This window comes from Aptenodytes forsteri, unplaced genomic scaffold (genome assembly GCF_000699145.1).
Source record: "Aptenodytes forsteri isolate BGI_AS27 unplaced genomic scaffold, ASM69914v1 Scaffold511, whole genome shotgun sequence".
NCBI lineage: Eukaryota > Metazoa > Chordata > Aves > Sphenisciformes > Spheniscidae > Aptenodytes > Aptenodytes forsteri.
The window spans coordinates 147,330-161,893 of NW_008794707.1; the positions used below are offsets into that span (position 1 = coordinate 147,330).

Below are 14,564 nucleotides of genomic sequence, written 5' to 3' on the forward strand. Positions count from 1 at the left end.
AAAAGTTTGCCACCATCTTTTTTATAAGCCCCCTTTAAGTACTGAAAGGCTGCAATAAGGTCTCGCCGAAGCCTTCTCTTCTCTAGGCTGAACAACGCCAACTCTCTCAGCCTTTCTTCATAGGAGAGGTGTTCCATCCCTCTGATCATTTTTGTGACCCTCCTCTGGACCTGCTCCAACAGGTCCGTGTCTGTCTTATGCTGAGGGCTCCAGAGCTGGACACAGTACTCCAGGTGGGGTCTCACCAGAGCGGAGCAGAGGGGGAGAATCACCTCCCTTGACCTGCTGGCCACGCTTCCTTTGATGCAGCCCAGGATACGATTGGCCTTCTGGGCTGCGAGCACACATTGCTGGCTCATGCACAGCTTTTCATCCACCAGTGCCGCCAAGTCCTTCTCGGCAGGGCTGCTCTTAATCCTTTCATCCCCCAGCCTGTATTGATACCAGAGGTTGCCCCGACCCAGGTGCAGGACCTTGCACTTGGCCTTGTTGAACCTCATGAGGTTCACATGGGTCCATTCTCAAGCTTGTCCAGCTCCATCTGAATGGCATGTCGACCACACCACTCAGCTTGGTGTCATCTGCAAGCTTGCTGAGGGAGCACTTGATCCCACTGTCTATGTCATTCATGAAGATACTAAACAGTACTGGTCCAAATACAGACCCCTGCGGGACGCCACTCATCACTGATCTCCATCTGGACATTGAGACGTTGACTACTACCCTCTGGGTGTGACCGTCCAACCAATTCCTCATTCACCGAACAGTCCATCCGTCAAATCCGTATCTCCCCAATTTAGAGAGAAGGATGTTGTGGGGGACCGTGTCAAAGGCCTTACAGAAGTCCAGATAGATGACATCCATAGCTCTTCCCTTGTCCACTGATGTAGTCACTCCATCACAGAAGGCCACTGGGCTGGTCAGGCAAGACTTTCCCTTGGTGAAGCCATGCTGGCTGTCTCAAATCACCTCCCTGTCCTCCATGTGCCTTAGCATAGCTTCTAGGAGGATGTGTTCCACGATCTTCCCAGGCACAGACGTGAGGCTGACAGGTCAGCAGTACCTTTTTAAAAAACGGGTGCAATGTTTCCCTTTTCCCAGTCACCAGGGACTTCACCTGACTGCCATGACTTTTCAAATATCATGGAGAGTGGCTTGGCAACTACATCAGCCAATTCCCTCAGGACTCTGGGATGCATCTTGTTGTGTCCCATAGACTTATGTATGTTCAGGTTCCTCAGGTGGTCTTGAAGCTGATCATCTCTTACAGTGGGAGGGACTTTGCTCCCCCAGTCCCTGCCTTGAGGTTTATCCACTAGAGAGGTGTGCAAAGAGCGATTAAATAATAATGGAAATAGAAATAATGGGAAAAAACTATGTAATACCTTTACTTATCCACTAGAGAGGTGTGCAAAGAGCGATTAAATAATAATGGAAATAGAAATAATGGGAAAAAACTATGTAATACCTTTACCTAACCTCTGAAATATTTATGGTTGAATACCTACTTTCTTTTACAAGTGTAATGATTTATTCTTTCATAATCCTGTAGCAATGAGAAAGACGAGGTCATGTTTATTGAATGTATTAACATTAATGAATTACAGAACATGGGTGGACACTTTTAATTCCCTTAAATCGTTGTGTATTAATTGAAGTTTCACTTCTTCTTTGTCTTCTCTGGGATCTTAACCATGGTAACTCTTAGGACTTGGAAGTAAGGATGAGAAGCATTCTCACCCCAGGTGACACGTGCTTTTCAGCTCATAATTCTAGGTTTTTTCCTTACCCTTTTTCTTCTGGATAATGAGGGGGAAAAAAAAAGGATTAAGTTTTTAAAGCTGTTCCTGCTTACTCCAAGCAATACAACAACTGGGGGAAATGTGGTGTTATTTTCTATTGAATCATAATAAGCCTTAGCGCTGGGTATTAGAGAAAAAGGAATATGAAGCAGAATTGATTCTTGCCATTGTATACAATGTACTTTCTATGTGTCTATTTCTGTTCTCTAACTGAATACAGATTCAGATACAATAGTTCAAGAAAGAGCCTCAAAAATCAGTCAGGTGCTGGAAAACTACTGTTACAAAATAGTATCTAAAAAGATATATTTATTTGGCCTCATAACTATCCTTAAAAGTTCAGAAAGATAGTATCTCTTGTATTACAAGCTCTATGTCAGAATACTACTTTGGTATACTGGATCAAATGACAAGAGATGTAGCGTGCCGCGAAACCAAGGAATGTGCTGTATAATGAGCCCTGTCCTCAGAAGAATCCCATTTGCATGGCATGCAGCTTGCTGCTGTGCAGTGCCACTTCTCTCTGCTAATGGGTTTACTAAGCAGATTCAGTCAATTGGCAGACTGAAGTAATCTGCTAGCTAGCTGTGTCTAGTACATGGTGTTGCAGAGCCAGAGAGGTTGTGGTGTTGTGTTGCTTGAATACATTGCACTTTTCAGATCTTTTTATTTGGCTTGTCAAAGAAGAGAAAAGGCTAAGAATTTACTTGGTCTCTGTATATAGACACTTACCCATGAGAAGGATCTCTAATGAGAAATCTTTCAAGCTTTTTAACAAAGACGTAAGATCCAATCACTGAAACTTGAAATTAGGCAATTTGAGTCTGCAAAGTAGATATAGTTTCCTAGCAGAAAGGATAAATAAACATTGGAAAAGTTTATCAGTGAAAGAGGGGGATCATCAGTGTCTGAAGTACTAGGGGGGCTTTATTAATTTAAATTTAATTTTTATTAATTTAAAAGATATGCTTTAATCTGTCATCTGGAAAAAATTCCACAGCCTGTGGCAAAGAGGAGGACGAGAGGAGAAAGGAGGATGTAGTGTTTGTGGTGGATTTTGGCAAGACCAATGAAACTTCCAGTCCAGGAATTCAGGACTCTGAATTCCCATTTCTTTTTCTTTAATGTTTGAACTTTTGGGGAATGGGATTACATGCTTTGCCTTGGCATGCTCTTAATATTGCAGTTCAGCATTAAGACAGAAGTCATAATCAAGATACAAGTATCTAGCCTTTGGTTAAGAGTCAGAAACGATTCTAACAATTGGCTTAGATATGTTCTGCACATTTACACCCCACTCTGTCCTCACACTTGCATGGCCATGACTAGAAGCCTGAGGATGGATAAGTACTCTGAGACAGAAGAGAAGATGCCAGCCTGACTGGTATCATACATTCATAATCATACTGCTGACATACTGCATGGCTGGGAAGAAAAACTATGGTACATACCACTGAGGAATTTGTGGGTGGAGTTATACTATCCTCTGTAGTAGATCATGGTTCATCAGCAGGGAACATATCAATACCTTTCACCCAGTTTCTCATGATTGCAGCAGTTTTGGCCTCTATTGAGGACTGAGATAGTGTGCGTGCATGTGTCTCTGTGTGTGTTCTCTCCTCTGGGCTTGCTTATATCTGACAAGTCTTATGTTCAGACGTCCTTTGCTGCCAAGCAAGCAGGAAATGAGAGGACAAGTCTTTAAGACTCATCTCATTCACTTGTGTCTTGGAGTAAATGAGCGGCTGTGGCACAGTATTTTAGCCAAGGTTTTGCTCAGAGACCCTGACAAGGGCAGAACTAAGCATATGCAGGGCCATGTGCAGAAAGCCCCCAAAAATGGAAATGTGGTTCGGTTTAGTACATATGCCCATGATACACAAGAGGCAGGGGGTGTTAGCTGGGTCAGCTTTGAAATTTATGGTATTTTGGGGGTGAGGGGGGAATAAAAAAAAAAAGAAATCACAGCTTCGTGCTAGCTGCTGATTTTTTTTCTAATGTATGTTTGTATTTTATAGCTGCTTTTTAATTCTACACATGATGACTTGTGTGTAGATGGAGCTCTGAGCAAGCTGTAGATTTTTTTTCTGTTTACATTTCTGTTGGACAAAAATTATATAACACTCACTTGCATCCACTGTAGGATTGTTCAGTAGGTCAGGCTGAAATGAGGAGTACTTGAAATACTAGTTTGTATTTTTTTAATAACGCACTAAGACTTGGTCATGGAGAAAGTTTCCATTAAAAATTAATTGAATCACTCATGCTGCTTCAGCTTTATTTAAAGTCATCTTCAAGTTGGCCCTTGTTCTTTGCGTAACATACAGGTTCTATACTTAGTGCCTTTTTGCCTTGGTGCTCTTGGGAGTGCATGCTTGTATGTAAGCTTAAAAAGTGCATCATAGTGAATCTTTTGTTCAGCTGTCTTTCAGATTCATGCACTTTTAGTTTCATTTGTGTTAAGCAGTTAACTGAGAAAATAATTATACTGAAGAAGTATTTAGTCTAGATAATCATGTGCTTGTTTTACAGGTACGCCTGGTATTAAAGTTCTCATGCCTGCACTTTCTCCTACAATGGAAGAAGGAAACATTGTGAAATGGTTAAAAAAGGAAGGTAAGGTAGCATTTTCTATGGCCACATTTGTTGTAATTCTTCAGCTGTATAAATCTATTCTGTAACAATAAGATCATTCTTTCTGGTTCTACCTTAGTATTTTGAAGCAAAATGTTTGGTATATGGATGTTGTCTTCTTGAACAATACCTGCTTTGAAATTGTTGGTTCTTGAAACATTTTTCCTTTAGTTGTCTTCCAAAAGGTTGCATTGATCATATTTTTGAAAAATTTCCATTGGGCTGTTCCAGGGTGTGAGAGTGTGTGTGTGTTGTTTTTAATTCCCAGTGTTGTCATGCTGATCAGTAACTTTGGAAATCTGAGAGCCTTTGAATTTGGGGAGGGTCTCTGTTTCATTGTTTGGCTGCATTATGAAATAACATGAAAGATACAGTATTCTTATAGTTGCTATTCAGGGCTTACTTTTTTTAATATCTAAATTATAGTCTCTAATTAAAGCTGATAGAAAAATTTAAATTACTTTCATAACCCAAATTCCAAATGGGGAATCTCTTTCAAAAAAAACCCAAAACCTAAAACAAAAACCAAACTACTCCTCCAAAAAAAGCCCTAACAACTTCAGTTATCTTAGGTTCTCTGTGCTCTGACAACTGAAAAGTAATGTACTTCTGTTAAAATATGTTGGAGCAGCTAGATAAATAGTCTGAGTATGTTTTGTCTTCACATAGGTTGTATGTAAATGAAAAATGATCTGCAGAAGAATCGGCAGTCTCTGTTCTGTCAGGAGACCTTTCTCCCCTCTCGTCCTACCCTTTCCCCTCCAATTTAATATTAAAACTGGATTTTGACTGTAGTTTTGGAGTCCAGGTAGCAGTTGTCCATTGGTATAGGATGCATTGAAGAGTTTTAGATGACTGTAGGAATATATCTTCTCAGGCATTTTTAGATTTGCTAAAGGGATGAACACGTTTGGAGAAAAGAAAAAATCGGCAGTTCTGTTCTGTCAGGAGACCTTTCTCCCCTCTCGTCCTACCCTTTCCCCTCCAATTTAATATTAAAACTGGATTTTGACTGTAGTTTTGGAGTCCAGGTAGCAGTTGTCCATTGGTATAGGATGCATTGAAGAGTTTTAGATGACTGTAGGAATATATCTTCTCAGGCATTTTTAGATTTGCTAAAGGGATGAACACGTTTGGAGAAAAGAAAATCTCTTAAAGCATACTATCTTTGACAGACACAATTTGGTGAGCTAAATGTGTGTTTTGACTATTCTGCCTAGATAAGCCATTTCCTTTGGCTTATCCTCTTAAGTGTTGATACAGCCCCCATCATTGTGTTACTGGAGTACTTTGCTTTTATATATTTTTGAATACATTTTGAGAGGTGACTGGAAGGCAACTTGTTGTTCCAGTAGTGGACAAGACTTTTTGCTTGTAAAACTTCTAGTAAGAATTTCTGCAGAATTTACTAGGAACAACAATATGGCAGCCAACGTCTGTAAAAAGTAATTGCACCGATGTTCTTGAAACTTGAAGCTTCAGTTAGTCAAGTATCAAGTCCAAGATTATGCAGAGTGGAAGGAATGATCCAAAGTCCTTTTTCTATTCATTAGTTGTCAATAACTGTAAGACATTAAAAATCACAGTAGTCTGTTTTACAATAAATATAGCATTCAAAATTGCAAGAGAAAGCAAAGAAGGGAGGATGATAGGAGTTAAAGTAGATTCCAGTTTGCTCCACAACATGAATTAATTGGTTTTTCTCATAAAAAGGTCTTAGGACGCAACAGCTATACGATGGTTTTTCTCAGTCTTTCCACTACCCTTCCACCCAAACACAAAAGGAAGAAAAAACTCCACACCTATTTTAATTAAATTAAAATCAAATCTTAATTGATGGTTGGACTTTGAGAGAAAACTATTTTAGGGGTTTTTATTGCTCTACTTTCTATTTAGAAATAAGACCAAAACTGAATATAGTATTATTGGCACATTATTATAGTCTTATTTGGCACATCTGTGACGATAATTAGTTCCTATGGATTTTTTTTTTCCTCTGACAGTCTGGAAAATAAACATAATGACAACATTAAAAAAAGTGAAGATAAATTTTGTCAAATCTTAATTGATGGTTGGACTTTGAGAGAAAACTATTTTAGGGGTTTTTATTGCTCTACTTTCTATTTAGAAATAAGACCAAAACTGAATATAGTATTATTGGCACATTATTATAGTCTTATTTGGCACATCTGTGACGATAATTAGTTCCTATGGATTTTTTTTTTCCTCTGACAGTCTGGAAAATAAACATAATGACAACATTAAAAAAAGTGAAGATAAATTTTGAAGAAAAAAGCAAAGTGATTTAATGCTCCTTCTGTCTGCAAGGGATGCTTATAACTACATAATCCTCCAGTGAGTTGGCCATCTAAATGTAGTGGCATTACTGAATATAAATGTCTGATAATCTCATATCCAAGAAAATAAATATTTTAAAGCAATTGACAGAAGAAAGGTGATTGTATATGAAATGTTTTTCCCACTGTATAACCAGCAGGGGTCAGTAAAATACTATTTTGATAATTTTTCTGCTCTGTGTAAATATCAAATGTTTTCATTTTACGGTTTCACAGGATGGACAGATGATTTCAGTACTGCAGAAGGAAAGATGCTGAATTTAATTGACAGCTTTACTATTTCCTTGTCATTGTTAATGCAGTTTCATATTGATTCCTGTGGGTAATAAAGTTCTCATAAAAATAAAACTGTGTTTCTAAAAACTTGTCTTTATGAAGTATGAATTTAATGCTGATGAAAGATGATAGATTGACAGCCCAAGGGACTGAAATCCTCTTGTTATTGTGGGCAGGAAACAGAATAGGCAGCAGTGCTAGCAGTTTCCTCATGCAGTGTAACTCTGCCGCCTTCTGAGACATCACCTCCAGGGAGTTCAGTCTCTATGCTCAGTCAACTTTGATTTGATTTGCAAAGAGTACATCAAGGAATGCAGTTTGTGTCGTGATTTGGATACTTGTCTGTCAGTAATTGAACAGAGCACGTAGGGTATTGAATGCCAATTCAATGTGATCTCCTAGAGGGAAACTCGGCTTCAGTAGGGAGCCTAATCATTCAGCCTAGCTATAAGAACTGAATCAATTTTAAAAAAACAAACAAACCCCACTCAAGATTTTGCAAGGGCATTATATATAATCTCAGAGAGCTGCCATTCAGGCAACTTCTGGTGCAAATACTGCTCTTTCATTAGAAGGCGTAAGAGCCAAGATATGCTCTGCAGAAGTGTTCTTTCCAATCCTATTTATTGGGAAAGCTGATTTGTAATTGACATCAAAGCGGGCATCGATTAGGAGCTATCACAAATTTTGCAGTCTGTAATGAAAATAACTATGATCCTTTCTATTGCGCTTGGGTACTGAAACACACATGAGGTTTTTTGAATGCTGCTATGAAATAATCTTCATAAAATTGCATTTAATCAATTGCCTTCCAAAGTTATGACCACTTCTTGGCTGCTGCAGTGAAAGGAAAACAAAAAAAGTAGTGGAAAAGTGGTTTGCCCAGTTCTCTGAAGACTTTTCCTCTTGCTTTCCCTGTGCAAGGGAATCCTTAGCTTTCTGCGAACAACCGCACGTACCCAAGTTAAGAGATACATCATGTGTGACAAACACATGGATGACGGTATTTGCTTTGGCTAGCTTGCACTGTTGGAGTTACTGCTGCATGTTGCTTAGCACTGAGATTTCTTTTTAATGGTGCAGAGCACTTACAGTCTGATTGCAGGTTGGGAGAAGAGAATAATTAAGATACAGGGTTAAGCTCCTTTCTGCTTGACTGTCTTAGCTCTGTACGTTACAGAATTTTCCCAACAATTTGATTTCTTAACATCTATAAAGAGCTTACCTAATGATCTGATATATGGGCTATTTGAATTTGGATTTAAATGGATTTAAAACACTATAGAGCTTGGAATTTTGACTTCCTGTTATAAGCTGTTTATACTCTAGTTATTGCAAAGTACAGTGCGGCAATTAGATTATTAAATTAAAAAGATCAGGTGCTACTTTGTGTATTCCCCTGCCAAGTTCCATAATAGGAACATTTATGACTTACAAAACTATGTAAGTGAGCTTTGAATGTTTCCATTGTTTACTACTGCAGAGATCATAGGGATCATACAACGCTTCATCTTCCCCTTCTAATTCAGGTAGTCCTGAAACAGGAAATAATTATTTAAAAAAAAAAAAAGTGTTTATTGCTTACCTAAATACAGGTGGTAACCTGCACTAGGTTTATTCTGATGCTTAAGTACAACAGAGAGTGATATCAGGAATTAAATAAATGCTTAGACAGGTAATACTGTTGCAGCATTTCTGGTACTGGGGAAATACTAAAATTTTACTTCAAATAAAAACTGTAGTCATGTGTTAGGCTTGTATGTATTGTCCCTATTTTTCAGCGCTCTGTAAGGAAAAGGTTATCATATTTTGTTGGAGGCCAAAACATTCAACTACCTCAAAGTTTTTCAATGTAATTTCAATTTTAATGTTGGCCATCTAGTCAGTATTGATCTATTGAAAGAATCCAGATGCATATCATCTTTATCATGCACTAGCAGATACAGATATTCTTCAAAAGCAGAGGAAGCTTCAAAATTAATCATAGATTTGTGTAATGTAGCGAAACCAATTTCTAACACTTGTGCATATTTTTATTTCACAAAGGTAAGTATGTTTCTAAAAGACTTTTTTCAACTATATAGGAGATTGAGGAAACAAGACATGCAGACATGCTTTCCAAAGAGATTAAAGTTCCTGAGGTTTTTATTTGAATATCTTTAATAGTGTAGATACAAACTAGAGAACTGTGATACTTCGTTAAAGATGTGGCCTGTGACCATTGTCTTAAAAAATTACAGTTTTAAATAGCTTGCTTTGACTTATGGCTAGCAATGAATATGGAAGGCTCAGGATTTTATTCATGGCAGTGTTACTGAGTGATGATTATGTGGAAATAAATGTCATTGTGTGTGTACTTCCTCTTGGAAAACCTACTGTAAACATAAGTATTTGGAATATGTTAATGTTCTGCTGCAGCAGTTTGTGTCTCTGAATCTTGGTGGTTTTATTTGGAAATGAAACATACAATATGATAAATAAAGATGGGGGATCAACTAGCTATAGAATATATTAAAGAATGTAAAATGGCTGTATTATATGGATAAATATTTATCTTCCATGGTTAAATAGATCTGAAGGGAAGTTTAGGCTAAGTATTCTTAAGTTCTGTTATATTTTGCAGGTGAAACAGTGAGTGCTGGAGATGCATTGTGTGAAATTGAAACAGACAAAGCGGTGGTTACCATGGAATCAAGTGATGACGGCATATTGGCTAAAATACTGGTAGGGATTCTGCCTTTCTGAGTAGGATGATAAAACTTCTCTTCAGACTGTTGTTTAGCATATTGCCTCAAAAACTAGTTTAGAGAGGTATGTTGGGAGAGAAGAGAGTGGAAAAATGTAGAGATTGAGAAGTAAAATGTAACAAAATGAGTGGAATGAACTTGAAAGGGAAAATTCTTGGCTGAACAGAGGTGGTGGTTTAGAGTGAAGATGCTGCAGTTACAGAATTCTCCACTAGGAGAACAGATCCAAGACCCCAGTGAAAAGCTGTATTGAACAAAATCCTTTTTGTGATAGGAAGAAGGGGAGACACCCCCCCCCCCCCCCCCCCCCCCATTGAATTTACTATATAGGTTTTCATTAACTGGATGCTCATTAACATGAACTAGGGAGACACTTCTTTGCTTTTTCTTCTCTTCACTGAGATCCTTTATGTTCTGTGGTAGAAATATTTTTACCATTTTAAACTGGTAATATGAAGGGTAATACTCTTAAAACGGTTATTTTTGTTTTGCATGATTTGTTTAAAGGGTTATTAGCTCATAATCTGTGTAACAATTTTGTTAGTGTTTTCTTAAAACAGTTTTTCAGAACCTGTTGATAATTGGAAAATATTATTTCAAAATTAAATGTGAGATTCCTTTTAAGCTATAGAATCTTTTCCCTTCCTAACATATAGGCGTCAAATATCAGATTAGAAGTATTTTGTAGACTGCAATGCGTCTGAAATGCAGGAAGAAATAATAAGAATTCCACTGTGTTTAGGGTGAAATGAAGTTAAAGTATTTCTAGTTTTAGTATGCAAAGTTGTGTAAGCACAAAGCAATGATTTCTTGAAGCTTAAATTAAGATTTCAACTAATCCATACCTCTTCTGGAAAAAAAGTTGTTTTCTATCCATTTTAGCTCCATGTGATCATGTCTTTTGATCAATAAATAACTATAAGAACTCTGAAACTTTTCTAACTCTACTCAGTACTCTAAATCCCTTTGTGGAGATGATAACCACTATTTCACTCATGCATGAATGCATGACTTTCATCATAAGCATGAATGCTTATCTTAACAACTCCATGGAACTGTTGGACTTTATCTAAAAGAGCTGACTGTTGTAGTTCCATACTAAACAGTGTATCGGGTGCTGCCCTGCAACTGTTGCTTTATATACATGCGCTTGTTAATAATGAGACTATTTAAAGCTTAATGGCATTCAGTCAAAATTGAAAAGGATTTATGAAGAGATACTATTGTCTGAAAAATGAAATAGGCATGAAATTTAAATGTCTGGTTCCTTGATGTTTGCTTTGTTCCTTGATGTTTGCTTTGTTCCATTGTTTCACTGTGTTTAATACAAACACTTCACAATCAATTTCATTTTACGGAGAAAGTGGAAAGAAGAATTAAAAATTGGGGGGGCTGGCTTTCCACAGAAATCTTATGCTGTTTCTGAAGGCTGTAGTTATTAAATTTTGTTGTGACCATAGTATTGCTAGTAAAATTTCCCTGGAAGATATTGCAGTTTTTGGTCTTAGCACTTAGATATATTTGTAATTCTAAAAAGGGTGGGTATTGACTATATTATTATAATTAGTTAACTGCAAAAACCTGGAAGAGAATACAGAAGATCAGAGTGTGATCAGAATGGGTAAAAAGGGGTGGAATTTGGCAGTGTAAGGTGCAGAGTCAAGGAGCTATATATAGATAAGTAGGTTAGAAAAGGACAAGTCATTGACTACTGCAGCCTCCTATACTGACAGCAGCTCAAACTTACCTAGACCATTTGCTGACAGAGACTCTTCACATGCTATAACACCATTCTGTATTTGCATTTAGAAAAAATATTTTCTCAGTCATCAAAAGTAAATCATTGTACAAAAGTAAACTGTCTTATTCTCTTGATGCAGTGGCCACAAATTGCAGCTCATAACTGTTCCATTTAACACAATCATTTATGTACTGGAAGACTCTTAACATATCTCTCCAAGGTATTATCTTTTGCAAGTTTGAAAAAGCTTGAGTTCTTCAACCTCCAAAGGATTGCTTTCAAAATTCTCTTTTGTTCTGTTATAATCCTTCAAGCTCTCTTTAACGATTTGTCTTGGAAGTATGGTGCTCTAAACTGGATTAAATATTCTATCTGAAGCCTCATCAGGACTTTATAGAGTGAAATACTTCTCGAGTATTTAATGGAGCATTTCCCAAATGAAATACGCTATGCTTCTCTCACCCTTCCTTTTTTGCAGCGGTGTCCGTATTGACTCGTGTTTAGCTAGTAATCCTGTGTAATCTTGGAGCCTTTTCTGCTTAACTAAAACAGTGTTACTCTACTAACAGTCCTACAGTCATTAAGAACTAAGATTGCACTCTGAAAGGAAATGCTGTTGAAGGCAAACTTTTATAGTAAATATTATGTAATTTGGTCAGGGAGATCTCATCGAGGGAATATCTACACAAGAGGTGTGGACTGCATAATTATATATAGGCATACTGGTATTAGTTGCAATCTAGCTACTTAGGGAACAATAGAATGGGCATAGGTACAAACTAGTTCCTGGAGCCATCAGTGTAGAAGAGAGAATTCTACCTTATGCACAGTAAGACACGTGTTTCTGCTGCTATTAAAAAAGCTGTTTGGGTTGGTATATTAGGTTGCCTATCTCTGTGTCATGGTTTAACCTCAGTCAGCAACTGAGCACCACACAGCCGCTCGCTCACTCCCCCCTGGTGGGATGGGGGAGAGAATCGGAAGGGTAAAAGTGAGAAAACTCGTGGGTTGAGATAAAGACAGTTTAATAGGTAAAGCAAAAGCCACGCACGCAAGCAAAGCAAAACAAGGAATTCATTCACTACTTCCCATCGGCAGGCAGGTGTTCAGCCATCTCCAGGAAAGCAGGGCTCCATCATGTGTAATGGTTACTTGGGAAGACAAACGCCATCACTCCAAACGTCCCCCCCTTCCTTCTTCTTCCCCCAGCTTTATATGTAGAGCATGGGAAGCTGAAAAGTCCTTGACTAGTGTAAGCACTACCTAGCAACAACTAAAACATCGGTGTGTTATCAACATTGTTCTCACCCTAAATGCAAAACACAGCACTGTACCAGCTACTAGGAAGGAAATTAACTCTATCCCTGCCGAAACCAGGACACTCTGCTACAGTTGTATTTTCTTACAACAGCATGTATTTGCATATTTATCCTTTGCAAAAAAAGGGAAAGTGGTTTCCTGTGTGGCAGCACTTAAGAAGTGATGGTCTGTTTAGTATCATCCATTTTTGTATAAGCGACGGGAACATCCTTTGCAAAAATGAAAACATCAGAAGAGGTGGGGGCTGGGTGGGGAGAGAGGTGATGTAAGATGGAACTCAGCTGCAAGTGAAGTCTATCAGGGCTTACAAGAAATTGTCATTAGTGTTTAATTTCTACAGGATAACTTGCATTTTAAACACTAGTTTATATAACCAAGTAAGAGTTTTGTAAACCTTTTCCTTTTAGTTTACATTGCTAAATAGTAATTTTTCCCAGATGTTCAATTTTTTTGTAGCACCTTGAAACTTCTGAGTTTTTGTGTTCAGCTGTTGAGAAACATATCTAAAAAGTTTCAGAGAATCTATTCTGCTATCCCATGACGAAATCTCATATCAGACATATTTTTAAATGTGTTTTTAGTCTCCATATAGTTACTTTAATAATTGCTGGATGAGTAATGCTTTCACTATTTTAATTCTGTCCTCTTCAATTTTGAATGTTTCTGAAAATTATTTTGCATCTAATAGCCTTGACAAAAACTTATGCAACCTCTTCATTTTTTTTGATGAAGTACCTATTCCGCATTTACAGATACTGCTTTGTTAGATTGTGAAGAGGAGATATGGGGATCGTCTCTGTCAAAAGCATTAAAGAATGATTCCCAGAGACACATTAAGAAAAGAATAGCAGACTCCAATATTGATTTTACAAGTTTCTTTAATAGTAATTCATGATGACTACAAGTAGCATTAGTATTTCAAAAGCTGCGTTTTTCCTGTTTCCTGTCTTGTATTCTGAATGCATTCCAAATTCCAAAATTTGTGTGTGTGTATTGCTGTTGTGGCATGTTTTTTGATAGATCAAAACCAGACTCTCCAGCGACTGTGTGGTATCAGTATCATGGAGCAGTGACACTCAGCCTTAGCCAAGATATCCACATCATCCAATAACAATCATATGCCAAGAGCTGAGTCTGAGAAGGAGATGCCAGAAGGTGGAAAATAACTATAATGTCTTTCAGATGAAGGGAAGAGAGGCAGCTTTACTGGAGTAACATGAACAGATTGTTATGCAAACCCAATCTTTAATGGATTCTTTTAATCCCCCTTTCTGGAATCTAGAAATAGTGGGCTTAAGTATTACAGTACAGAATAGATACACAAATAGGCTTTTATTCCAGTCTCCTAAAAAGTACAGATGAAACCTGATGTTTTGGAAACTGAAATAACAGGGGAGCAATAAGATCAGAAATTTTCTGATTTTTTTTTTTCCCCCTAGCTCAAGTATGATCCTTAGTTGTCTTTTCTGCAGTATCCTGTGGATATTTCTGCACTATATTGGGTGTTCAGTAGACGTTTGTGTAAGGTTTCATAGAATGATTAAGGTTGGAAGAGACCTCTAAGATCATCGAGTCCAACCGTCAACCCAACACCACCATGCCCACTAAACCATGTCCCTAAGTGCCTCATCTACGCGTCTTTTAAATACCTCCAGGGATGGGGACTCCACCACTTCCCTGGGCAGCC

General features: G+C 37.8%; 1 protein-coding gene across 1 annotated transcript in view; it reads left to right on the forward strand.

Annotated features, from left to right (window-relative positions):
• PDHX (pyruvate dehydrogenase complex component X) overlaps nt 1-14,564 on the forward strand; it is a 57,488-nt gene that overhangs the window by 3,951 nt on the left and 38,973 nt on the right. The window contains exons 2-3 of the mRNA XM_009273661.2: nt 4,335-4,418; nt 9,693-9,793. Coding sequence (XP_009271936.1) covers nt 4,335-4,418; nt 9,693-9,793 — 185 coding nt within the window. The remainder of the gene's footprint in view (nt 1-4,334; nt 4,419-9,692; nt 9,794-14,564) is intronic.